Here is a 26,134-nt window from a genome sequence, read left to right on the forward strand (position 1 = left end):
TCTGATTGTGCCCACATTTTTACACATGTGTAGATGATTGAAAGCTCTGTGATCTGATTGTGATCAGATTTTCCTGCTCACATCTGGAGGTGGTCTGAAACGCATTGTGTCTGGATACCAGTCAAGTGTAAACAGATGTTGATGTTCAAAGCATTTAAATCAGTATTATACTGGGCCTCTGATACTGGGCCTCTAATACTGGGCCTCTAATACTGGGCCTCTGATACTGGGCCTCTAATACTGGGCCTCTAATACTGGGCCTCTGATACTGGGCCTCTGATACTGGGCCTCTAAAATCATCGACAGGTAGCACCATCGAACTTATGGTATCAGTACATAAATAAATCAATATTATTTTGAAACAATATCTGTCATATAATTTGCCTACAAGGGAGGCACCGGCTAATCTGGTCACAATGCGGACATAGTGGACGGATAAGAGACGCAAAAAAATCTTGATCAGATAGTGATTAGGACATATTGATCAGATCAAGAATCTCGCGTGTAAGCACAAGGTGTAAACAAAGCTTCTGTGTATGGGTGGGGTGGAAGGAGTGTGTGTGTGTGTCTGGGTGGGGTGGAAGGAGTGTGTGTGTTTGGGAGGGGTGGAAGGAGTGTGTGTTGGGGGGGGGGGGGGGTGGAAGGAATGTGTGTGTTTGGGGGGGGTGGAAGGAGTGTGTGTTGGGGGGGGGGGGTGGAAGGAGTGTGTGTGTTTGGGGGGGGTGGAAGGAGTGTGTGTGTGTGTGTTTGGGGGGGGGGTGGAAGGAGTGTGTGTGTGTTTGGGAGGGGTGGATGGAGTGTGTGTGTGTGTGTGTTTGGGTGGGGTGGAAGGAGTGTGTGTGTGTGTGAGTGTGTATGGGGGGGTGGAAGGAGTGTGTGTGTTTGGGGGGGGTGGAAGGAGTGTGTGTGTGTTTGGGGGGGGTGGAAGGAGTGTGTTTGGGTGGGGTGGAAGGAGTGTGTGTGTGTTTGGGGGGTGGAAGGAGTGTGTGTGTGGGGGGGGGGGGGGGGTGGAAGGAGTGTGTGTGTTTGGGGGGGGGGGGGTGGAAGGAGTGTGTGTGTGTTTGGGGGGGGTGGAAGGAGTGTGTTTGGGTGGGGTGGAAGGAGTGTGTGTGTGTTTGGGGGGTGGAAGGAGTGTGTGTGTGTCTGGGTGGGGTGGAAGGAGTGTGTGTGTGGGGGGGGGGGGGGGGGTGGAAGGAGTGTGTGTGTTTGGGGGGGGGGGGGGTGGAAGGAGTGTGTGTGTGTTTGGGGGGGTGGAAGGAGTGTGTGTGTTGGGTGGGGGGGTGGAAGGAGTGTGTGTGTGTGTGTTTGGGGGGGGTGGAAGGAGTGTGTGTGTGTGTGTGTGTTTGGGGGGGTGGAAGGAGTGTGTGTGTGTGTGTGTGTTTGGGGGGGTGGAAGGAGTGTGTGTGTGTCTGGGTGGGGTGGAAGGAGTGTGTGTGTGGGGGGGGGGGGGGGGGGTGGAAGGAGTGTGTGTGTTTGGGGGGGGGGGGGTGGAAGGAGTGTGTGTGTGTTTGGGGGGGGTGGAAGGAGTGTGTTTGGGTGGGGTGGAAGGAGTGTGTGTGTGTTTGGGGGGTGGAAGGAGTGTGTGTGTGTCTGGGTGGGGTGGAAGGAGTGTGTGTGTGTGGGGGGGGGGGGGTGGAAGGAGTGTGTGTGTTTGGGGGGGGGGGGGTGGAAGGAGTGTGTGTGTGTTTGGGGGGGGTGGAAGGAGTGTGTGTGTTGGGTGGGGGGGTGGAAGGAGTGTGCGTGTGTGTGTTTGGGGGGGGTGGAAGGAGTGTGTGTGTGTGTGTGTGTTTGGGGGGGTGGAAGGAGTGTGTGTGTGTGTGTGTGTTTGGGGGGGTGGAAGGAGTGTGTGTGTGTGGGTGTGTTTGGGGGGGGTGGAAGGAGTGTGTGTGTGGTGTGTGTGTGTGTGTGTGTGTGTGTTTGGGTGGGGTGGAAGGAGTGTGTGTGTGTGTGTGTGTGTGTGTGTGTGTGTGTGTGTGTGTGTGTGTGTGTGTGTGTGTGTTTGGGTGGGATGGAAGGAGTGTGTGTGTGTGTGTGTGTGGGGGGGTGTATTGAGAAAGAAGAATAGGGGGGCTCTTGATAGATGAAAATTCTACAAAGCAGATATTTGAGTCTAGGTCTGATGGTCCATTTATTATTAGATTTATATTCCAAATCTAAGATCAGTTGGTAAATGACCCTGAGGCCTTGTCCCAGCTCCCCCCTGAGGCCTTGTCCCAGCTCCCTCCTGAGGCCTTGTCCCAGCTCCCTCCTGAGGCCTTGTCCCAGCTCCCTCCTGAGGCCTTGTCCATGCTCCCTCCTGAGGCCTTGTCCCAGCTCCCTCCTGAGGCCTTGTCCCAGCTCCCTCCTGAGGCCTTGTCCCAGCTCCCTCCTGAGGCCTTGTCCATGCTCCCTCCTGAGGCCTTGTCCATGCTCCCTCCTGAGGCCTTGTCCCAGCTCCCTCCTGAGGCCTTGTCCCAGCTCCCTCCTCCTGAGGCCTTGTCCCAGCTCCCTCCTCCTGAGGCCTTGTCCCAGCTCCCTCCTCCTGAGGCCTTGTCCCTGCTCCCTCCTGAGGCCTTGTCCCTGCTCCCTCCTGAGGCCTTGTCCCTGCTCCCTCCTGAGGCCTTGTCCCTGCTCCCTCCTGAGGCCTTGTCCCTGCTCCCTCCTGAGGCCTTGTCCCTGCTCCCTCCTGAGGCCTTGTCCCTGCTCCCTCCTGAGGCCTTGTCCCTGCTCCCTCCTGAGGTCTTGTCCCTGCTCCCTCCTGAGCCCTTGTCCCTGCTCCCTCCTGAGGCCTTGTCCCTGCTCCCTCCTGAGGCCTTGTCCTTGCTCCCTCCTGAGGCCTTGTCCCAGCTCCCTGTGCTGTAGGTCTTGTTCAGGGGACATCCTACTGTACTCCACAGTGGCTGCTCTGTCCCGAGGCGCTGATGACGAGTACTGGTGGGAAAATGGGCTTACGTAAAGGATCACAGCTTGTAGTGTTGGTGACAGAGTTGGTAGAGATGCTCACCTGCTGAGAGCCACAGGACCTATGCACACACAAACACACAGATATACACATACACACTCTCACACACACTCTGTCACATTCATTCAGTCACATACATTTTCAGATACACACACACACACACACATACACACACACACACACACACACACACACACACACACACACACACACACACACAGCCTCTGCAGCACCAACCAGCAGCCAGGAACCACGCTATGAATCCCAGAATACCGAACACTGACATCAGCCTGGAGACGTTCAAAAAGTAAGAACCAGAGACACACCGGTAATGTGCTATAGATCCACATAGAAGTACGTTACAGTTTCATGATGGTCGACAGAGTAGTAGTTGTAAAATAACTAATGTGGAAGTTAACCTTTTGCTTCTATCATTGACGGTTTCATGAGACTAGGTTGTATGTTCCACACTGGATAATGTTAGCCAAGATAATAACACGTCCCTAATTTATGATCGGTTGGTGAAACATTTTAAAATATAAGATGAGATAATTGAGTAAGTTACTTTTAGATCTTCAAACTGCTCCTGATAATGCTAAGTCCTCAAAACAGTTTTATACTGGGACTAAAGGTTCCCCTTTCTCTGGGATTTATAGAGATATATCAAAACAGTTTTATACTGGGACTAACGGTTCCCCTGTCTCTGGGATTTGTAGAGATATAAAAAGTCAAATCTCTCTCCAGTAAAAGTAAACATTCAATGAATTATGTCTGGGGGGGAGAGACACTCACTCACTCTGGGGGATGACGGGAGTGGACAGGACCTAACTAACATGTTTAATTCAGACTAGAGGAAGAGGATGTCCAACAGTTATTATGAAATCAGATCAATCACGTTTAAATCAAACTTGTTGAAGAGGATATCCAACCGTCATTCAGACTAGATGAGCAGGATGTCATGCCAATCCTTATGACACGAGATCAATCATGTTTTAATTCGGACTACGTGTGGAAAATGTAATGTAGCCGTTATGAAATCAGATCTAACATTCTAAATGAAATCAGATCTAACATTCTAAATGAAATCAGATCTAACATTCTAAATGAAATCAGATCTAACATTCTAAATGTTAGAATGTCCTCCCGGGTGGCGCAGTGGTCAAGGGCACTGCATCGCAGTGCTAGCTGCGCCACCAGAGTCTCTGGGTTCGCGCCCAGGCTGGGCTGGGTTCGCGCCCAGGCTCTGTCGCAGCCGGCCGCAACCGGGAGGTCCGTGGGGCAACGCACAATTGGCATAGCGTCGTCCGTGTTAGGGAGGGTTTGGCCGGTAGGGATATCCTTGTCTCAGTATGTAAAATGTAATAAAAAATGTATGCACTCTACTGTAAGTCGCTCTGGATAAGAGCGTCTGCTAAATGACTAAAATGTAAATGTAAATGAAATCAGATCTAGCATTCTAAATGAAATCGGATCTAGCATTCTAAATGAAATCAGATCTAACATTCTAAATGAAATCAGATCTAACATTCTAAATGAAATCCGATCTAACATTCTAAATGAAATCAGATCTAGCATTCTAAATGAAATCAGATCTAACATTCTAAATGAAATCAGATCTAACATTCTAAATGAAATCAGATCTAACATTCTAAATGAAATCAGATCTAGCATTCTAAATGAAATCAGATCTAACATTCTAAATGAAATCAGATCTAGCATTCTAAATGAAATCAGATCTAACATTCTAAATGAAATCAGATCTAGCATTCTAAATGAAATCAGATCTAACATTCTAAATGAAATCAGATCTAACATTCTAAATGAAATCAGATCTAACATTCTAAATGTTAGAATGTCCTCCCGGGTGGCGCAGTGGTCAAGGGCACTGCATCGCAGTGCTAGCTGCGCCACCAGAGTCTCTGGGTTCGCGCCCAGGCTGGGCTGGGTTCGCGCCCAGGCTCTGTCGCAGCCGGCCGCAACCGGGAGGTCCGTGGGGCAACGCACAATTGGCATAGCGTCGTCCGTGTTAGGGAGGGTTTGGCCGGTAGGGATATCCTTGTCTCAGTATGTAAAATGTAATAAAAAATGTATGCACTCTACTGTAAGTCGCTCTGGATAAGAGCGTCTGCTAAATGACTAAAATGTAAATGTAAATGAAATCAGATCTAGCATTCTAAATGAAATCGGATCTAGCATTCTAAATGAAATCAGATCTAACATTCTAAATGAAATCAGATCTAACATTCTAAATGAAATCCGATCTAACATTCTAAATGAAATCAGATCTAGCATTCTAAATGAAATCAGATCTAACATTCTAAATGAAATCAGATCTAACATTCTAAATGAAATCAGATCTAACATTCTAAATGAAATCAGATCTAGCATTCTAAATGAAATCAGATCTAACATTCTAAATGAAATCAGATCTAGCATTCTAAATGAAATCAGATCTAACATTCTAAATGAAATCAGATCTAGCATTCTAAATGAAATCAGATCTAACATTCTAAATGAAACAGATCTAACATTCTAAATGAAATCAGATCTAGCATTCTAAATGAAATCAGATCTAACATTCTAAATGAAATCAGATCTAACATTCTAAATGAAATCAGATCTAGCATTCTAAATGAAATCAGATCTAACATTCTAAATGAAATCAGATCTAACATTCTAAATGAAATCAGATGGCACTGAGAAGCCTTGGTTAACCAACACTGGAAGACTCCTCCCACTCTGCTGTTTGAGGGTTCTCGTTTGTTTTTTTAATGCAACTACTTCCACAAAGTAATTTTATCCAGCGGAAAACAAAGATGAAGGATCTTTTTTAACACTTTTTTCCCCCCTTTGAGATGGTGATGATTTCCACCCGGATGCCAACATGTAAACATCATGTTTGGTTACATGGCAAACGTATAACAACCAACTAATTGAAATTGCTTTTGAATGTAATTTTTTGTTTATCTTTACATCTGTCACAGGTTACTGTGACAGATGTTGAAACATGTAAATCGACTTCAACATGTCTTTTGTTTTTCACACTTTTCTTAGACACAACGTATGTCGCAATGCCATTTCTCCAATAGAAAAACAAAACATCTTTTTAAAGTGATCGACTTGAGGAAATCGATCCTCCAGATTTAAATGCGGTCATGCACTGTGAATTGAAGAGGCACATCAAGGAGCATGGGAATGACCCAGCCACCAAGAAAGACAAGCAACCAGGGGAAGTCACTCTGCTGTGAGCAGAATGGACATGTCCCCGGTGACCTCGCCAGACAGCTCTCACATCCCCACAGCTATAAAATGAGGCTTAATTAATTGAAGATATACGTAGTGTATGTATGCCCCAGCAGTACTCAAGTTAAAACCTGAAATGAATTGAATTGCTGATCTTGTAAATGACTAGAATCTCTTTGATTTGAAGATTCCACTGTACTGGAGGAGGAGTTTCAGCCTCCACACCTGGGATGTTGTCGTTGTTATGAGAAATGTGCAGAATTCAAAGAAACTGCTGTACTGTGTTGTAATGTAACATGTAGCCTCAGGTTATCGTTGTATGTTTTCATTTGACATGTAAGGTTGATTGGTTTTCTGGGTAATCGAATAGCAGTTTGAATTGTTGTGGGTGACTTTGGAGGACAGTTTAAATTGGTTTATTTTGGTTTGGTCACTACAAGCCCTGTAGTGAAAAAGACTTTGGTCTGTGCTTTGCCAGTGCAGTGGAAAATTCTCATTGGGGTTTAGAGTACACACACTGCCTTGAAAGCATAGCAGTCAACACCCCATCAGTGAAGTTGGCTCGGTTCTCTATTTTACTCTCTCTCTCCTTCCCCCCATCTCTCTCTCTCTCTCCCTCTTTCTCGCTCTGTCTTTCTCGCTCTGTCTATCTCTCTCTCTCAATGCTCTCTCTCTTTCTCTCTCTCCCTCTTTCTCGTGCTGTCTAACTATCTCTCTCTCTCAACTCTCTCTCTCCCTCTCTCGTGCAGTCTCTCTCTCTCAACTCTCTCTCTCCCTCTCTTGTGCAGTCTCTCTCTCAACTCTCTCTCTCCTTCCCCCATCTCTCTCTCTCTCTCTCTCTCTCTCTCTCTCTCTCTCTCTCTCTCTCTCTCTCTCTCTCTCTCTCTCTCTCTCTCTCTCGCCCTGCTTCCTTTCACAGCACTGACATAACTGACACACTTTGGCCTAGACCTATCACAGTTCAGCTAGGTCCCCCCAGATGGGTGCAGGCTACGCAGGCTGGGGTGTACCAGAAGTGTTTCTCGGGACAGAGAACTTTGGGTGGTTCCGTTGAACAGTAGGTTATCTGAGAGACCTTTTACTTTCCAGTTTTTTTCCCCAGGAGAGTCTACTCTCTCTCTTTCAGTGCTCTGTGTCACTATGCCTGAGCTCTGTGATTAGGATTGTAAAGGACAGGAGAGTCTACTCTCTCTCTCTCAGTGCTCTGTGTCACTATGCCTGAGCTCTGTGATTAGGATTGTAAAGGACAGTACCATTGGGTTGTGCAGGGAGTGTCAAACTGTGAGTCTAAGGGTTTTTCCTTACTGTGACTGTGGGCTGGATGGCTGAGCTGGTGAGAGTGAGGAAGAAACACCTCCAGATGCCTATCTCCAGGTAAGAGAAAGGAACTCTGGGAAATAGGAACAGGGGCGAAAAAGTGGTAATGCATTTCCAAAGTAGTGTAAACCTTTCCTGTTTGTGATAAGGTAGGATTTAGGAGGTTATTGTGACATGCTGAGGTTACTGTGACATACTGAGGTTACTGTATGTACTGAGGTTACTGTATGTACTGAGGTTACTGTATGTACTGAGGTTACTGTATGTACTGAGGTTACTGTATGTACTGAGGTTACTGTGACATGCTGAGGTTACTGTATGTACTGAGGTTACTGTGACATGCTGAGGTTACTGTGACAAGCTGAGGTTACTGTGACATGCTGAGGTTACTGTGACATACTGAGGTTACTGTATGTACTGAGGTTACTGTGACATACTGAGGTTACTGTGACATACTGAGGTTACTGTGACATACTGAGGTTACTGTGACAAGCTGAGGTTACTGTAACATACTGAGGTTACTGTGACATGCTGAGGTTACTGTGACATACTGAGGTTACTGTATGTACTGATGTTACTGTGACATACTGAGGTTACTGTGACATACTGAGGTTACTGTGACATGCTGAGGTTACTGTGACATACTGAGGTTACTGTATGTACTGAGGTTACTGTGACATACTGAGGTTACTGTATGTACTGAGGTTACTGTGACATGCTGAGGTTACTGTGACATGCTGAGGTTACTGTGACATACTGAGGTTACTGTATGTACTGAGGTTACTGTGACATGCTGAGGTTACTGTGACATGCTGAGGTTACTGTGACATACTGAGGTTACTGTGACATACTGAGGTTACTGTGACATACTGAGGTTACTGTAACATACTGAGGTTACTGTGAAATGCTGAGGTTACTGTGACATGCTGAGGTTACTGTAACATACTGAGGTTACTGTATGTACTGAGGTTACTGTGACATACTGAGGTTACTGTATGTACTGAGGTTACTGTGACATGCTGAGGTTACTGTGACATACTGAGGTTACTGTATGTACTGAGGTTACTGTGACATACTGAGGTTACTGTATGTACTGAGGTTACTGTATGTACTGAGGTTACTGTGACAAGCTGAGGTTACTGTATGTACTGAGGTTACTGTATGTACTGAGGTTACTGTATGTACTGAGGTTACTGTATGTACTGAGGTTACTGTGACATGCTGAGGTTACTGTGACATGCTGAGGTTACTGTGACATGCTGAGGTTACTGTGACATACTGAGGTTACTGTATGTACTGAGGTTACTGTGACATGATGAGGTTACTGTGACATACTGAGGTTACTGTGACATACTGAGGTTACTGTGACATGCTGAGGTTACTGTGACATGCTGAGGTTACTGTGACATACTGAGGTTACTGTGACATGCTGAGGTTACTGTGACATACTGAGGTTACTGTATGTACTGAGGTTACTGTATGTACTGAGGTTACTGTGACATACTGAGGTTACTGTGACATACTGAGGTTACTGTGACATACTGAGGTTACTTTGACATACTGAGGTTACTGTATGTACTGATGTTACTGTGACATGATGAGGTTACTGTGACATGCTGAGGTTACTGTGACATACTGAGGTTACTTTGACATACTGAGGTTACTGTGACATACTGAGGTTACTGTGACATACTGAGGTTACTGTGACATACTGAGGTTATTGTGACATACTGAGGTTACTGTGACATGCTGAGGTTACTGTATGTACTGAGGTTACTGTGACATACTGAGGTTACTGTATGTACTGAGGTTACTGTGACATGCTGAGGTTACTGTAACATACTGAGGTTACTGTGAAATGCTGAGGTTACTGTGACATGCTGAGGTTACTTTGACATACTGAGGTTACTGTGACATACTGAGGTTACTGTGACATGCTGAGGTTACTGTGACATGCTGAGGTTACTGTGACATGCTGAGGTTACTGTATGTACTGAGGTTACTGTAAGTACTGAGGTTACTGTGACATGCTGAGGTTACTGTGACATGCTGAGGTTACTGTATGTACTGAGGTTACTGTAAGTACTGAGGTTACTGTGACATACTGAGGTTACTGTGACATGCTGAGGTTACTGTGACATACTGAGGTTACTGTGACATACTGAGGTTACTGTGACATACTGAGGTTACTGTATGTACTGAGGTTACTGTATGTACTGAGGTTACTGTAAGTACTGAGGTTACTGTGACATGCTGATGTTACTGTAACATACTGAGGTTACTGTGACATGCTGAGGTTACTGTGACATACTGAGGTTACTGTGACATACTGAGGTTACTGTATGTACTGAGGTTACTGTATGTACTGAGGTTACTGTGACATACTGAGGTTACTGTGACATACTGAGGTTACTGTATGTACTGAGGTTACTGTGACATACTGAGGTTACTGTGACATACTGAGGTTACTGTATGTACTGAGGTTACTGTGACATGCTGAGGTTACTGTATGTACTGAGGTTACTGTATGTACTGAGGTTACTGTGACATACTGAGGTTACTGTGACATGCTGAGGTTACTGTATGTACTGAGGTTACTGTATGTACTGAGGTTACTGTGACATGCTGAGGTTACTGTGACATACTGAGGTTACTGTGACATGCTGAGGTTACTGTAACATACTGAGGTTACTGTGACATACTGAGGTTACTGTGACATGCTGAGGTTACTGTAACATACTGAGGTTACTGTGACATGCTGAGGTTACTGTGACATACTGAGGTTACTGTGACATACTGAGGTTACTGTAACATACTGAGGTTACTGTGACATACTGAGGTTACTGTGACATACTGAGGTTACTGTAACATACTGAGGTTACTGTAACATACTGAGGTTACTGTGACATGCTGAGGTTACTGTGACATACTGAGGTTACTGTGACATACTGAGGTTACTGTGACATACTGAGGTTACTGTGACATGCTGAGGTTACTGTAACATACTGAGGTTACTGTGACATACTGAGGTTACTGTGACATGCTGAGGTTACTGTGACATGCTGAGGTTACTGTGACATGCTGAGGTTACTGTCTGTACTGAGGTTACTGTGACATGCTGAGGTTACTGTGACATACTGAGGTTACTGTGACATACTGAGGTTACTGTAACATACTGAGGTTACTGTGACATGCTGAGGTTACTGTGACATGCTGAGGTTACTGTGACATGCTGAGGTTACTGTATGTACTGAGGTTACTGTATGTACTGAGGTTACTGTAACATACTGAGGTTACTGTAACATACTGAGGTTACTGTAACATACTGAGGTTACTGTATGTACTGAGGTTACTGTGACATAACGAGGTTACTGTGACATACTGAGGTTACTGTGACATACTGAGGTTACTGTATGTACTGAGGTTACTGTGACATAACGAGGTTATTGTGACATGCTGAGGTTACTGTGAAATGCTGAGGTTACTGTATGTACTGAGGTTACTGTGACATACTGAGGTTACTGTGACATGCTGAGGTTACTGTGACATGCTGAGGTTACTGTGACATACTGAGGTTATTGTGACATGCTGAGGTTACTGTGACATGCTGAGGTTACTGTGACATACTGAGGTTACTGTGACATGCTGAGGTTACTGTGACATACTGAGGTTACTGTGACATGCTGAGGTTACTGTGACATGCTGAGGTTACTGTGACATACTGAGGTTATTGTGACATGCTGAGGTTACTGTATGTACTGAGGTTACTGTGACATACTGAGGTTACTGTGACATGCTGAGGTTAATGTAACATACTGATGTTACTGTGACATACTGAGGTTACTGTGACATACTGAGGTTACTGTGACATGCTAAGGTTACTGTGACATACTGAGGTTACTGTATGTACTGAGGTTACTGTGACATGCTGAGGTTACTGTATGTACTGAGGTTACTGTGACATGCTGAGGTTACTGTGACATGCTAAGGTTACTGTGACATACTGAGGTTACTGTAACATACTGAGGTTACTGTGACATGCTGAGGTTACTGTATGTACTGAGGTTACTGTGACATGCTGAGGTTACTGTGACATGCTGAGGTTACTGTGACATACTGAGGTTACTGTATGTACTGAGGTTACTGTGACATGCTGAGGTTACTGTATGTACTGAGGTTACTGTATGTACTGAGGTTACTGTGACATGCTGAGGTTACTGTGTGTACTGAGGTTACTGTATGTACTGAGGTTACTGTGACATGCTGAGGTTACTGTATGTACTGAGGTTACTGTATGTACTGAGGTTACTGTGACATACTGAGGTTACTGTGACATACTGAGGTTACTGTATGTACTGAGGTTACTGTGACATGCTGAGGTTACTGTATGTACTGAGGTTACTGTATGTACTGAGGTTACTGTATGTACTGAGGTTACTGTATGTACTGAGGTTACTGTATGTACTGAGGTTACTGTATGTACTGAGGTTACTGTATGTACTGAGGTTACTGTGACATGCTGAGGTTACTGTGTGTACTGAGGTTACTGTATGTACTGAGGTTACTGTGACATACTGAGGTTACTGTGACATACTGAGGTTACTGTAACATACTGAGGTTACTGTGACATGCTAAGGTTACTGTGACATACTGAGGTTACTGTATGTACTGAGGTTACTGTGACATGCTGAGGTTACTGTGACATGCTGAGGTTACTGTATGTACTGAGGTTACTGTGACATGCTGAGGTTAATGTGACATACTGAGGTTACTGTGACATGCTGAGGTTACTGTGACATGCTAAGGTTACTGTGACATACTGAGGTTACTGTATGTACTGAGGTTACTGTGACATGCTGAGGTTACTGTGACATACTGAGGTTACTATGACATGCTGAGGTTACTGTGACATACTGAGGTTACTGTATGTACTGAGGTTACTGTGACATACTGAGGTTACTGTGACATGCTGAGGTTACTGTGACATGCTGATGTTACTGTGACATACTGAGGTTACTGTGACATACTGAGGTTACTGTGACATACTGAGGTTACTGTATGTACTGAGGTTACTGTGACATACTGAGGTTACTGTATGTACTGAGGTTACTGTGACATACTGAGGTTACTGTATGTACTGAGGTTACTGTGACATACTGAGGTTACTGTATGTACTGAGGTTACTGTGACATACTGATGTTACTGTGACATACTGAGGTTACTGTATGTACTGAGGTTACTGTGACATGATGAGGTTACTGTAACATACTGAGGTTACTGTGACATGCTGAGGTTACTGTGACATGCTGAGGTTACTGTGACATGCTGAGGTTACTGTGACATACTGAGGTTACTGTGACATACTGAGGTTACTGTGACATACTGAGGTTACTGTGACATGCTGAGGTTACTGTGACATGCTGAGGTTACTGTATGTACTGAGGTTACTGTGACATACTGAGGTTACTGTGACATGCTGAGGTTACTGTGACATGATGAGGTTACTGTGACATACTGAGGTTACTGTATGTACTGAGGTTACTGTGACATACTGAGGTTACTGTGACATGCTGAGGTTACTGTGACATGCTGAGGTTACTGTGACATGCTGAGGTTACTGTGACATGATGAGGTTACTGTGACATGCTGAGGTTACTGTGACATGATGAGGTTACTGTGACATACTGAGGTTACTGTATGTACTGAGGTTACTGTGACATACTGAGGTTACTGTGACATGATGAGGTTACTGTGACATACTGAGGTTACTGTATGTACTGAGTTTACTGTGACATACTGAGGTTACTGTGACATGCTGAGGTTACTGTGACATGCTGAGGTTACTGTGACATGCTGAGGTTACTGTGACATGCTGAGGTTACTGTATGTACTGAGGTTACTGTATGTACTGAGGTTAATGTATGCACTGAGGTTACTGTAAGTACTGAGGTTACTGTGACATACTGAGGTTACTGTGAAATGCTGAGGTTACTGTATGTACTGAGGTTACTGTATGTACTGAGGTTACTGTGACATGCTGAGGTTACTGTGACATACTGAGGTTACTGTATGTACTGAGGTTACTGTGACATACTGAGGTTACTGTGACATACTGAGGTTACTGTGACATGCTGAGGTTACTGTGACATACTGAGGTTACTGTATGTACTGAGGTTACTGTATGTACTGAGGTTACTGTGACATACTGAGGTTACTGTGACATACTGAGGTTACTGTGACATGCTGAGGTTACTGTGACATACTGAGGTTACTGTATGTACTGAGGTTACTGTGACATACTGAGGTTACTGTGACATACTGAGGTTACTGTAACATACTGAGGTTACTGTGACATGCTGAGGTTACTGTGACATGCTGAGGTTACTGTGACATGCTGAGGTTACTGTGACATGATGAGGTTACTGTAACATACTGAGGTTACTGTGACATACTGAGGTTACTGTGACATACTGAGGTTACTGTGACATACTGAGGTTACTGTGACATACTGAGGTTACTGTGACATGCTGAGGTTACTGTGACATGCTGAGGTTACTGTGACATACTGAGGTTACTGTGACATGCTGAGGTTACTGTATGTACTGAGGTTACTGTGACATACTGAGGTTACTGTGACATACTGAGGTTACTGTGACATACTGAGGTTACTGTGACATGCTGAGGTTACTGTGACATACTGAGGTTACTGTAACATACTGAGGTTACTGTGACATACTGAGGTTACTGTATGTACTGAGGTTACTGTATGTACTGAGGTTACTGTATGTACTGAGGTTACTGTGACAAGCTGAGGTTACTATATGTACTGAGGTTACTGTATGTACTGAGGTTACTGTATGTACTGAGGTTACTGTATCTACTGAGGTTACTGTGACATGCTGAGGTTACTGTGACATGCTGAGGTTACTGTATGTACTGAGGTTACTGTGACATGCTGAGGTTACTGTAACATACTGAGGTTACTGTGACATGCTGAGGTTACTGTATGTACTGAGGTTACTGTGACATACTGAGGTTACTGTATGCACTGAGGTTACTGTGACATGATGAGGTTACTGTGACATGATGAGGTTACTGTGACATACTGAGGTTACTGTGACATGATGAGGTTACTGTGACATACTGAGGTTACTGTATGCACTGAGGTTACTGTGACATGATGAGGTTACTGTGACATACTGAGGTTACTGTAACATACTGAGGTTACTGTGACATACTGAGGTTACTGTGACATACTGAGGTTACTGTGACATACTGAGGTTACTGTAACATACTGAGGTTACTGTGACATACTGAGGTTACTGTGACATACTGAGGTTACTGTGACATACTGAGGTTACTGTGACATACTGAGGTTACTGTAACATACTGAGGTTACTGTGACATACTGAGGTTACTGTGACATACTGAGGTTACTGTATGTACTGAGGTTACTGTATGTACTGAGGTTACTGTGACATACTGAGGTTACTGTATGTACTGAGGTTACTGTGACATACTGAGGTTACTGTGACATACTGAGGTTACTGTGACATACTGAGGTTACTGTATGTACTGAGGTTACTGTATGTACTGAGGTTACTGTGACATACTGAGGTTACTGTGACATGCTGAGGTTACTGTGACATACTGAGGTTACTGTGACATGCTAAGGTTACTGTGACATACTGAGGTTACTGTAAGTACTGAGGTTACTGTGACATACTGAGGTTACTGTGACATACTGAGGTTACTGTATGTACTGAGGTTACTGTGACATACTGAGGTTACTGTGACATACTGAGGTTACTGTGACATGCTGAGGTTACTGTGACATACTGAGGTTACTGTGACATGCTGAGGTTACTGTGACATACTGAGGTTACTGTGACATACTGAGGTTACTGTATGTACTGAGGTTACTGTGACATGATGAGGTTACTGTGACATGCTGAGGTTACTGTGACATACTGAGGTTACTGTGACATACTGAGGTTACTGTGACATGATGAGGTTACTGTGACATGCTGAGGTTACTGTGACATACTGAGGTTACTGTGACATGCTGAGGTTACTGTGACATACTGAGGTTACTGTGACATGCTGAGGTTACTGTGACATACTGAGGTTACTGTATGTACTGAGGTTACTGTGACATACTGAGGTTACTGTGACATACTGAGGTTACTGTAACATACTGAGGTTACTGTGACATACTGAGGTTACTGTATGTACTGAGGTTACTGTGACATGATGAGGTTACTGTGACATGCTGAGGTTACTGTGACATGCTGAGGTTACTGTATGTACTGAGGTTACTGTAACATACTGAGGTTACTGTGACATACTGAGGTTACTGTAACATACTGAGGTTACTGTGACATACTGAGGTTACTGTGACATACTGAGGTTACTGTGACATGCTGAGGTTACTGTGTGTACTGAGGTTACTGTGACATACTGAGGTTACTGTATGTACTGAGGTTACTGTGACATACTGAGGTTACTGTGACATGCTGAGGTTACTGTGACATGCTGATGTTACTGTGACATACTGAGGTTACTGTGACATGCTGAGGTTACTGTATGTACTGAGGTTACTGTGACATGCTGAGGTTACTGTGACATGCTGAGGTTACTGTGACATACTGAGGTTACTGTGACATACTGAGGTTACTGTGACATGCTGAGGTTACTGTGACATGCTGATGTTACTGTGACATGCTGAGGTTACTGTGACATACTGAGGTTACTGTATGTACTGAGGTTACTGTGACATACTGAGGTTACTGTGACATGCTGAGGTTACTGTGACATGCTGAGGTTACTGTGACATGATGAGGTTACTGTGACATGATGAGGTTACTGTGACATGCTGAGGTTACTGTCTGTACTGAGGTTACTGTGTGTACTGAGGTTACTGTATGTACTGAGGTTACTGTGACATGCTGAGGTTACTGTATATACTATAATATATTTGCTGCGTCTAGTTCTGAGAACACATCCCTCGGTCCCTATTTCTCTACGTCATGCACACTGAAACACTCGACTGCTTTTGTTTCATGAATGTGTTTGCTCGTTCGTTTCCTTGTCCATCTATCTATTGGCTCCACACTGGGTTGTTCTGCACTTTGTAATGTGATTGCAAGACGTTTATTTTGACAGTTGGTATGCAGGCTCTTGGGTGAAAAGCCAGGGTTGATGTGAATTGTTTAGTTTGGAGCCACGCTTTTCTGTAGTGCTCCGTACTGCTCCGCACTCAGCGTTGATTAAACATTGAGTTAAGTGCTTACGTCGGTGTCTGTGGACCATCACGGCCGTCCTGGTCCTGGGCCAGCGGCCATACGCTAACACAATCAGCTCTCTCTCTGTTTTGCCCGAGATTGTAGCGTCCACACTTGTATCAGTCATAACAGCATCATAACACTACAACTGAAAGAGGTGTAGATTAAACATTCTTCCACTGTTTTCTTTCCTGCTTTGAACAACAGCAGAAGTTATCGAACAGATTACCGGGACTCTTAAATTCACAATGAAACGTTGAGTCCTCTGCAACAGCGTTCCAATTCCTGCTATTTTTTATGACTCTACAGCTTTCAGAACCCCCACTAGCCAACGTGTGATAATAAACACTTGAAAAACTCATGTCGCTCGCACCGCGTTGGCACCGTCTTCGTTTGTTACCTAACAGTATAACTGTGTTTAGAAATGAAGTGATTGTGGTCCCACTGTGAATAACCTCTTCATAATGCATTCCAAGTACACATATATAATGCCTTATAAGCTGTACATAATGTACTATAATGCAGGACATAGGTGTTAATTGCTGCTCATGAACATATATAACTACAAGGTATTATGAGCAGGCAGCTCAATGGTTAACCACAACGACTTGATCCCCATAAACTCTTTTTTTTTTAATGAGAAATGGATAATCACTATCTTTTAAAATCAAATTTCAAATGTCAGTGTCGGTTTTTAAACCCTTGAAGTGCAGTGTAGTTTACTCTGGGGTATTTTATGTTCTAAGGTTGGAAAATGAGCTCGGAGCAATAGTATGTGAGTTAGTGTTGCTGATTTCCCCTGTCCATTTCATTTCCTGTGTAAGTATTAGGCCCTCAGGGGGGGGTTGTAGTTTTAGCCTGGGCTGTGTTTGATCCCAGTACACTGTAGCCTGTGTTTTTTTGATGCTCTTGAAATAGCAGCTGTATACCATATTTCTAGCAGCTGTATACCATAATTATAGCAGCTGTATTCAGAAATGTTGTTGTCACGATCGTCTTTGGGAGAGAGAGAGGACCAAGGCGCAGCGCGTGGAAAGTACATCTTTTATTTTAAAGAAGGAAAAAACAAAACAAACCAACAAAACAGACGACGTGAAGCTATACAAACATAAGTGCTGACACAAAACACTTCGACATAGACAATTCCCCACAAACAGCTAAAGCCTATGGTTGCCTTAAATATGGCTCCCAATCAGAGACAACAATAACCAGCTGTCTCTAATTGAGACCCAATTCAGGCAACCATAGACTTTCCTAGATACCTACACTCAACCATAGACACAGCTAGACTTCTATACTAAACATAAACCCAACTACTCTAATAAACCCCCTAAACTTTAGGGCCTAAACCTTACAACCACCCTAGACACTACAAAAAACACATACATTCCCCATGTCACACCCTGACCTAACTAAAATAATTAAGAAAACAAAGAATACTAAGGCCAGGGCGTGACAGTTGTGCAACACTTGACGTGTTAGGAATCTGTGTGAAGGAACTAGTAAAGAACCAGAGAAAAGGTTTTGATTTACGTTTATGTATCACTGTGAAGCACCATCAGCATTCTATCAGGGTTCTGTCAGGGTTCCATCAGGGTTCTATCAGGGTTCTATCAGCATTCCATCACGGTTCCATCAGGGTTCCATCAGCATTCTATCAGGGTTCCATCAGCATTCTATCAGGGTTCCATCAGCATTCTATCAGGGTTCCATCAGCATTCTATTGTTCCATCAGCATTCTATCAGGGTTCTATCAGGGTTACATCAGCATTCTATCAGGGTTCTATCAAGGTTACATCAGCATTCTATCAGGGTTCCATCAGCATTCTATCAGGGTTCTATCAGGGTTCTATCAGGGTTACATCAGCATTCTATCAGGGTTCTATCAAGGTTACATCAGCATTCTATCAGGGTTCCATCAGCATTCTATCAGAGTTCTATCAGGGTTCTATCAGCACTCAATCGGCCGATTAAACCCTTTGAAGTGAGTTAACTAATTCTGCATGCATGCCATTTTAAGAGAATGCGGTGGCTGTATACGCCAATGATGGTAAGTTAGGGCAGTTTACCACTGTCATGGAAAATGTGGGTCTATTTACGCACTCTGTCACTGGTCATCTCCACACGTCATGCTATTGTATTAAAACGCTTCCAAATGATTTATCTTTTTCACTATCTTGCTCTTTCCCTTTCTCTCGGTCTCTCTATCTTTTTCCCTCTCGCCCAGTTTCCCAGACATTTCAACCTGTTGCCAAAGCAGTTACTGGACATCTGCGCTGAGTTGCCAGCTCATAACATTGAAGCACAACATACAAATATGGGGGAAATTGCTTAGTAATTGCTGCCATCACACACCTGACTGTGTTTTGACCACAGTGCTGTCTCGCTGAAGATCTTGTACCTGATTATACTGTTGTGTTATGACAGGAACCAAGGTTATTCGTCACCGAAATGACTTTTTCACTCCTACTGTAAATGAAACAACTTTTAAGGCTTAAAAACGCTGACGAAGGGCTGATACAAAGCTGATACTAAGCAAGTGCAGTGTGCAAGATTTTAAATTCTCTAAAAGCTTATTATTCACAAGACCAAAATCCTTCGTAAGGCCTATAGCATAAAGTGCGTATGAAGACTGTGGAAGCTGTTAGTTCAAAGTGGGACTCTCTTTCCAGGCTGAGGTGTATGATCAAACAACTGGAGGAGAAAGAAGTGGACTTTGAAGATCTGAAGAAGAACTTGGACTACACAGCATCCTTACTGGAGGCAGTTTACATTGATGGAACCAGGTACAGTACCAACTTTTATTTGTGTTTATTTAACCTTTATTTAACGAGGCAAGTCAGTGAAGAACAAATTCTTATTTACAATGACGGCCTTCCAAAAGGCAAAAGGCCTCCTGCGGGGACGGAGGCTGGGATTAAAAATAAAAATGAATATGAAAATATAGGACAAAACACACACCACAACAAGAGAGACACCGCAACACTACACGAAGAGAGACCTAAGACAACAACATAGCATGGCAGCAACACATGACAACACAGCATGGTAGCAACACAACATGACAACAGCATGGTAGCAACACAACATGACAACACAGCATGGTAGCAACACAACATGACAACAACATGGTAGCAACACAACATGACAACAACATGGTAGCAACACAACATGACAACACAGCATGGTAGCAACACAACATGACAACACAGCATGGTAGCAACACAACATGACAACAACATGGTAGCAACACAACATGGCAACAGCATGGTAGCAACACATGGTAGCAACACAGCATGACTACAACATGGTAGCAACACAACATGGCAACAGCATGGTAGCAACACATGGTAGCAACACAGCATGACTACAACATGGTAGCAACACAACATGACAACACAGCATGGTAGCAACACAACATGACAACAACATGGTAGCAACACAACATGGCAACACAGCATGGTAGCAACACAACATGACAACAACATGGTAGCAACACAACATGGCAACAGCATGGTAGCAACACATGGTAGCAACACAGCATGACTACAACATGGTGGCAACACAGCATGGTAGCAACACAACATGACTACAACATGGTAGCAACACATGGTAGAAACACAACATGGCAACAGCATGGTAGCAACACATGGTAGCAACACAGCATGACTACAACATGGTAGCAACACAACATGGCAACACAGCATGGTAGCAAAACAACATGACTACAACATGGTAGCAATACAACATAACAACAGCAAGGTAGCAACACATGGTAGCAACACAGCATGGTAGCAAAACAACATGACAACATCATGGTAGCAACACAACATGGCAACACAGCATGGTAGCAACACAACATAACAACAGCAAGGTAGCAACACAACATGGCACCATGGTAGAAACAACATGATGACAACATGGTAGCAACACAACATGACAACAACATGGTAGAAACAACATGACAACAACATGGGTAGCAATACAACATGGCAATACAGCATGGTAGCAACACAACATGACAACTCAGCATGGTAGCAACACAACATGACAACATGGTAGCAACACAACATGACAACAGCATGGTAGCAACACAACATGGCAACTCAGCATGGTAGCAACACAACATGACAACATGGTAGCAACACAACATGACAACAGCATGGTAGCAACACAACATGGCAATACAGCATGGTAGCAACACAACATGGCAACAGCATGGTAGCAACACAACATGATGACAACATGGTAGCAACACAACATGACAACAACATGGTAGCAACACAACATGATGACAACATGGTAGCAACACAACATGACAACAACATGGTAGAAACACAACATGACAACACAGCATGGTAGCAACACAACATGGCAACACAGCATGGTAGCAACACAACATGGCAACAGCATGGTAGCAACAAACATGATAACATGGTAGCAACACAACATGACAACAGCATGGTAGCAACACAACATGACAACAGCATGGTAGCAACAAACATGACAACATGGTAGCAACACAACATAACAACAGCATGGTAGAAACACAGTATGGCAACTTTTGTGTGATTATACTGCATGATACTGTAAGTTCTACAACACAAACTTCCAACTTACCTGACTATAAAAGAATGAGCTACCAAACCCGCTCACAAGGTTGCTTAATTCTTGAGTTCCTGGTGGTCTCCACAGATTTAGTGCCTCCCATTGTTGGGATAACCTGCCAAATTCCTTGCATCTTGATTCCCTGGTGCTGCTAGGGCCGTTTACGACTCCGGTCTTAAATTGAGGATTGCAGTTGTTTCCATTGATTGTAATGGTTTATTTGTTGAAATTATAGTGTTGTAATTGTACCTTGTTTTGTAATTGTAGTGTTGTAATTGTAGTGTTGTAATTGTGGTGTTGTAATTGTGGTGTTGTAATTGTGGTGTTGTAATTGTAGTGTTGTAATTGTGGTGTTGTAATTGTACCTTGTTTTGTAATTGTAGTGTTGTAATTGTGGTGTTGTAATTGTGGTGTTGTAATTGTGGTGTTGTAATTGTAGTGTTGTAATTGTGGTGTTGTAATTGTACCTTGTTTTGTAATTGTAGTGTTGTAATTGTGGTGTTGTAATTGTGGTGTTGTAATTGTGGTGTTGTAATTGTGGTGTTGTAATTGTAGTGTTGTAATTGTGGTGTTGTAATTGTAGTGTTGTAATTGTAGTGTTGTAATTGTAGTGTTGTAATTGTGGTGTTGTAATTGTACCTTGTTTTGTAATTGTAGTGTTGTAATTGTGGTGTTGTAATTGTGGTGTTGTAATTGTAGTGTTGTAATTGTGGTGTTGTAATTGTGGTGTTGTAATTGTGGTGTTGTAATTGTAGTGTTGTAATTGTACATTGTGTTGTAATTGTACCTTGTGTTGTAATTGTGGTGTTGTAATTGTAGTGTTGTAATTGTACCTTGTGTTGTAATTGTGGTGTTGTAATTGTGGTGTTGTAATTGTGGTGTTGTAATTGTAGTGTTGTAATTGTAGTGTTGTAATTGTAGTGTTGTAATTGTAGTGTTGTAATTGTGGTGTTGTAATTGTAGTGTTGTAATTGTAGTGTTGTAATTGTAGTGTTGTAATTGTAGTGTTGTAATTGTGGTGTTGTAATTGTGGTGTTGTAATTGTAGTGTTGTAATTGTAGTGTTGTAATTGTAGTGTTGTAATTGTACCATGTCATTTTTTTTATTTTTATTTTATTTTAATTTCCCTACTGCCTGCTTAAGGCTAGAAACACGTGCACACACACTAACTACATAATCATATCCTTGTTTTTACTCTGAACACAAAGCTCCACAATATTAGGCAAATTGAAAGGCCTATCCACTGCCCCATGTTTTTTTTACACAAGTGTAGACTTGTCTATATGTAGTATTTCCCTAAGCCAGTAGGCGTTCGAAGGCCAACGTGTCTCCAATGCTATGACCCCAAAGCACACTGATGAAGGATGTAATGCCGAAACAAGTTTCCCTTCTAGTTAAATTTTTCATCCAACAGATCTGTTCTCTCTCTCTCCCGTCTCAGACAGGGTCTGATCTGTTCTCTCTCTCTCTCCCGTCTCAGACAGGGTCTGATTTGTTCTCTCTCTCCTCTCAGACAGGGTCTGATTTGTTCTCTCTCTCCCGTCTCAGACAGGGTCTGATTGTCTCTCTCTCCCGTCTCAGACAGGGTCTGATTGTTCTCTCTCTCCCGTCTCAGACAGGGTCTGATTGTTCTTCTCTCCCGTCTCAGAAAGGGTCTGATTTGTTCTCTTTCTCCCGTCTCAGCAGGGTCTGAATCTGTTCTCTCTCTCTCTCCGTCTCAGACAGGGTCTGATTTGTTCTCTCTCCGTCTCAGACAGGGTCTGATTGTTCTCTCTCTCTCCGTCTCAGACAGGGTCTGATTGTTCTCTCTCTCTCTCCTCTCAGACAGGGTTCGATTTGTTCTCTCTCTTCGTCTCAGACAGGGTCTGATTTGTTTCTCTATCTCCCTCGACAGGGTCTGATCTTTCTCTCTCTCTCTCCGAGACAGGTCTGATCTGTTCTCTCTCCTCTCCCGTCTCAGACAGGGTCTGATTTGTTTTTTCTCTCTCTCCCGTCTCAGACAGGTCTGATTTGTTCTCTCTCTCCTCCGTCTCAGACAAGGTCTGATCTGTTCTCTCTCTCTTCTCAGACAGGGTCTGATTTGTTCTCTCTTCGTCTCAGACAGGGTCTGATTTGTTCTCTCTCTCTCCGTCTCAGACAGGGTCTGATTTGTCTCTCTCTCCCCTCAGACAGGGTCTGATGTTTCTCTCCTCTCTCCCGTCTCAGACAGGGTCTGATCTGTTCTCTCTCTCTCCTCCTCTCCGACAGGGTCTGATTTGTTCTCTCTATCTCCTCTCAGACAGGTCTGATTTGTCTCTCTCTCTCTCCCGTCTCAGACAGGGTCTGATTTGTCTATCTCCCGTCTCAGACAGGGTCTGATCTGTTCTCTCTCTCTCTCCCGTCTCAGACAGGGTCTGATCTGTTCTCTCTCTCTCTCTCCTCTCAGACAGGGTCTGATTTGTTCTCTCTCTCTCCCGTCTCAGACAGGGTCTGATTTGTTCTCTCTATCTCCAGTCTCAGACAGGGTCTGATTTGTTCTCTCTCTCTCCCGTCTCAGACAGGGTCTGATCTGTTTCTCTCCTTCCCGTCTCAGACAAGGTTCTGATTGTTCTCTCTCTCTCTTCGTCTCAGACAAGGTCTGATCTGTTCTCTCTCTCGTCTCAGACAGGGTCTGATTTGATCTCTCTCTCGTCTCAGACAGGGTCTGATTTGTTCTCTCTCTCTCCCGTCTCAGACAGGGTCTGATTTGTTCTCTCTATCTCCCGTCTCAGACAGGGTCTGATCTATTCTCTCTCTCTCTCCCGTCTCAGACAGGGTCTGATCTGTCTTCTCCTCTCTCCTTAGACACGGTTGATTTGTTCTCTCTCTCTCCCGTCTCAGACAGGGTCTGATTTGTTCTCTCTATCTCCGTCTCAGACAGGGTCTGATTTGTCCTCTCTCTCTCCCGTCTCAGACAGGGTCTGATCTGTTCTCTCTCTCTCCCGTCTCAGACAGGTTCTGATTTGTTCTCTCTCTCTCTCCCGTCTCAGACAAGGTCTGATCTGTTCTCTCTCTCGTCTCAGACAGGGTCTGATTTGATCTCTCTCTCGTCTCAGACAGGGTCTGATTTGTTCTCTCTCTCTCCCGTCTCAGACAGGTCTGATTTGTTCTCTCTCTCCCGTCTCAGACAGGGTTGATCTTTCTTCTCTCTCTCCCGTCTAGACAGGGTCTGATCTGTTTCTCTCTCTCTCTCCTCCAGACAGGGTCTGATTGTTCTCTCTCTCTCTCCCGTCTCAGACAGGGTCTGATTTGTTCTCTCTATCTCCGTCTCGACAGGGTCTGATTTGTCTCTCTCTCTCCAGTGATCTCAGACAGGGTTTGATCTTTTCTCTCTCTCTCTCCCGTCTCAGACAGGGTCTGATTGTCTCTCTCTCCGTCTCAGACAGGGTCTGATTGTTCTCTCTCTCTCCCGTCTCAGACAGGGTCTGATTTGTTCTCTCTCTCTCTCCCCTCTCAGACAGGGTCTGATCTGTTCTCTCTCTCTCTCCCCTCTCAGACAGGGTCTGATTTGTTCTCTCTCTCTCCCCTCAGACAGGGTCTGATCTGTTCTCTTTCTCTCCCGTCTCAGACAGGGTCTGATCTGTTCTCTCTCTCTCTCCCGTCTCAGACAGGGTCTGATCTGTTCTCTCTCTCTCTCCCGTCTCATGCAGGGTCTGATTTGTTCTCTCTCTCTCCTGTCTCAGGCAGGGTCTGATCTGTTCTCTCTCTCTCTCCCGTCTCAGACAGGGTCTGATTTGTTCTCTCTATCTCCAGTCTCAGACAGGGTCTGATTTGTTCTCTCTCTCTCCCGTCTCAGACAGGGTCTGATCTGTTCTCTCTCTCTCCCGTCTCAGACAGGTTCTGATTTGTTCTCTCTCTCTCTCCCAGACAAGTCTGACTGTTCTCTTCTCGTCTCAGACAGGGTCTGATTTGTCTCTCTCCGTCTCAGACAGGGTCTGATTTGTTCTCTCTCTCTCCCTCTCAGACCGGGTCTGATTTGTTCTCTCATCTCCGTCTCAGACAGGGTCTGATTTGTTCTCCTCTCTCCCGTCTCAGACAGGGTCTGATCTGTTCTCTCTCTCTCTCCCGTCTCAGACAGGGTCTGATTTGTCTCTCTCTCCGTCTCAGACAGGGTCTGATCTGTTCTTCTCTCTCTCCGTCTTCAGACAGGGTTGATTTGTTCTCTCTCTCTTCCCCTCTCAGACAGGGTCTGATCTGTTCTCTCTCTCTCTCCCTCTCAGACAGGGTCTGATTGTTCTTCTCCTCTCCCCTCAGACAGGGTCTGATTGTTTCTTTCTCTCCCGTCTCAGACAGGGTCTGATTGTTCTCCTTCTCTCCCGTCTCAGACAGGGTTTGATCTGTTCTCTCTCTCTCTCCCGTCTCAGACAGGGTCTGATTTGTCTCTCTCTCTCCCGTCCAGACAAGGTTGATTTGTTTCTCTCTCTCGTCTCAGACAGGGTCTGATTTTTCTCTCTCTCCCGTCTCAGACAGGGTCTGATTTGTTCTCTCTCTCTCCTCTCAGACAGGGTCTGATTTGTTCTCTCTCTTCCTCCAGAAGGTTGATTTTCTCTCTCTCTCAGACAGGGTCTGATTTGTTCTCTCTATCTCCCGTCTCAGACAGGGTCTGATCTGTTCCTTTCTCTCTCCCGTCTCAGACAGGGTCTGATTGTTCTCTTCTCTCTCCCGTCTCAGACAGGGTCTGATTGTTCTCTCTCCTCTCAGACAGGGTCTGATTTTTCTCTCT

General features: G+C 44.3%; 1 protein-coding gene across 1 annotated transcript in view; it reads left to right on the forward strand.

Annotated features, from left to right (window-relative positions):
• Positions 1-7,178: 7,178 nt before the first annotated feature.
• LOC120023968 (calcium/calmodulin-dependent 3',5'-cyclic nucleotide phosphodiesterase 1B-like) overlaps positions 7,179-26,134 on the forward strand; it is a 47,122-nt gene continuing 28,166 nt past the window's right edge. Inside the window, exons 1-2 of the mRNA XM_038968068.1 lie at positions 7,179-7,558; positions 19,458-19,571. Of these exons, the coding sequence (XP_038823996.1) occupies positions 7,506-7,558; positions 19,458-19,571 (167 nt within the window). The 5' untranslated portion in view covers positions 7,179-7,505. The remainder of the gene's footprint in view (positions 7,559-19,457; positions 19,572-26,134) is intronic.

Source organism: Salvelinus namaycush, chromosome 2 (genome assembly GCF_016432855.1).
Source record: "Salvelinus namaycush isolate Seneca chromosome 2, SaNama_1.0, whole genome shotgun sequence".
Classification (NCBI taxonomy): Eukaryota; Metazoa; Chordata; class Actinopteri; order Salmoniformes; family Salmonidae; genus Salvelinus; species Salvelinus namaycush.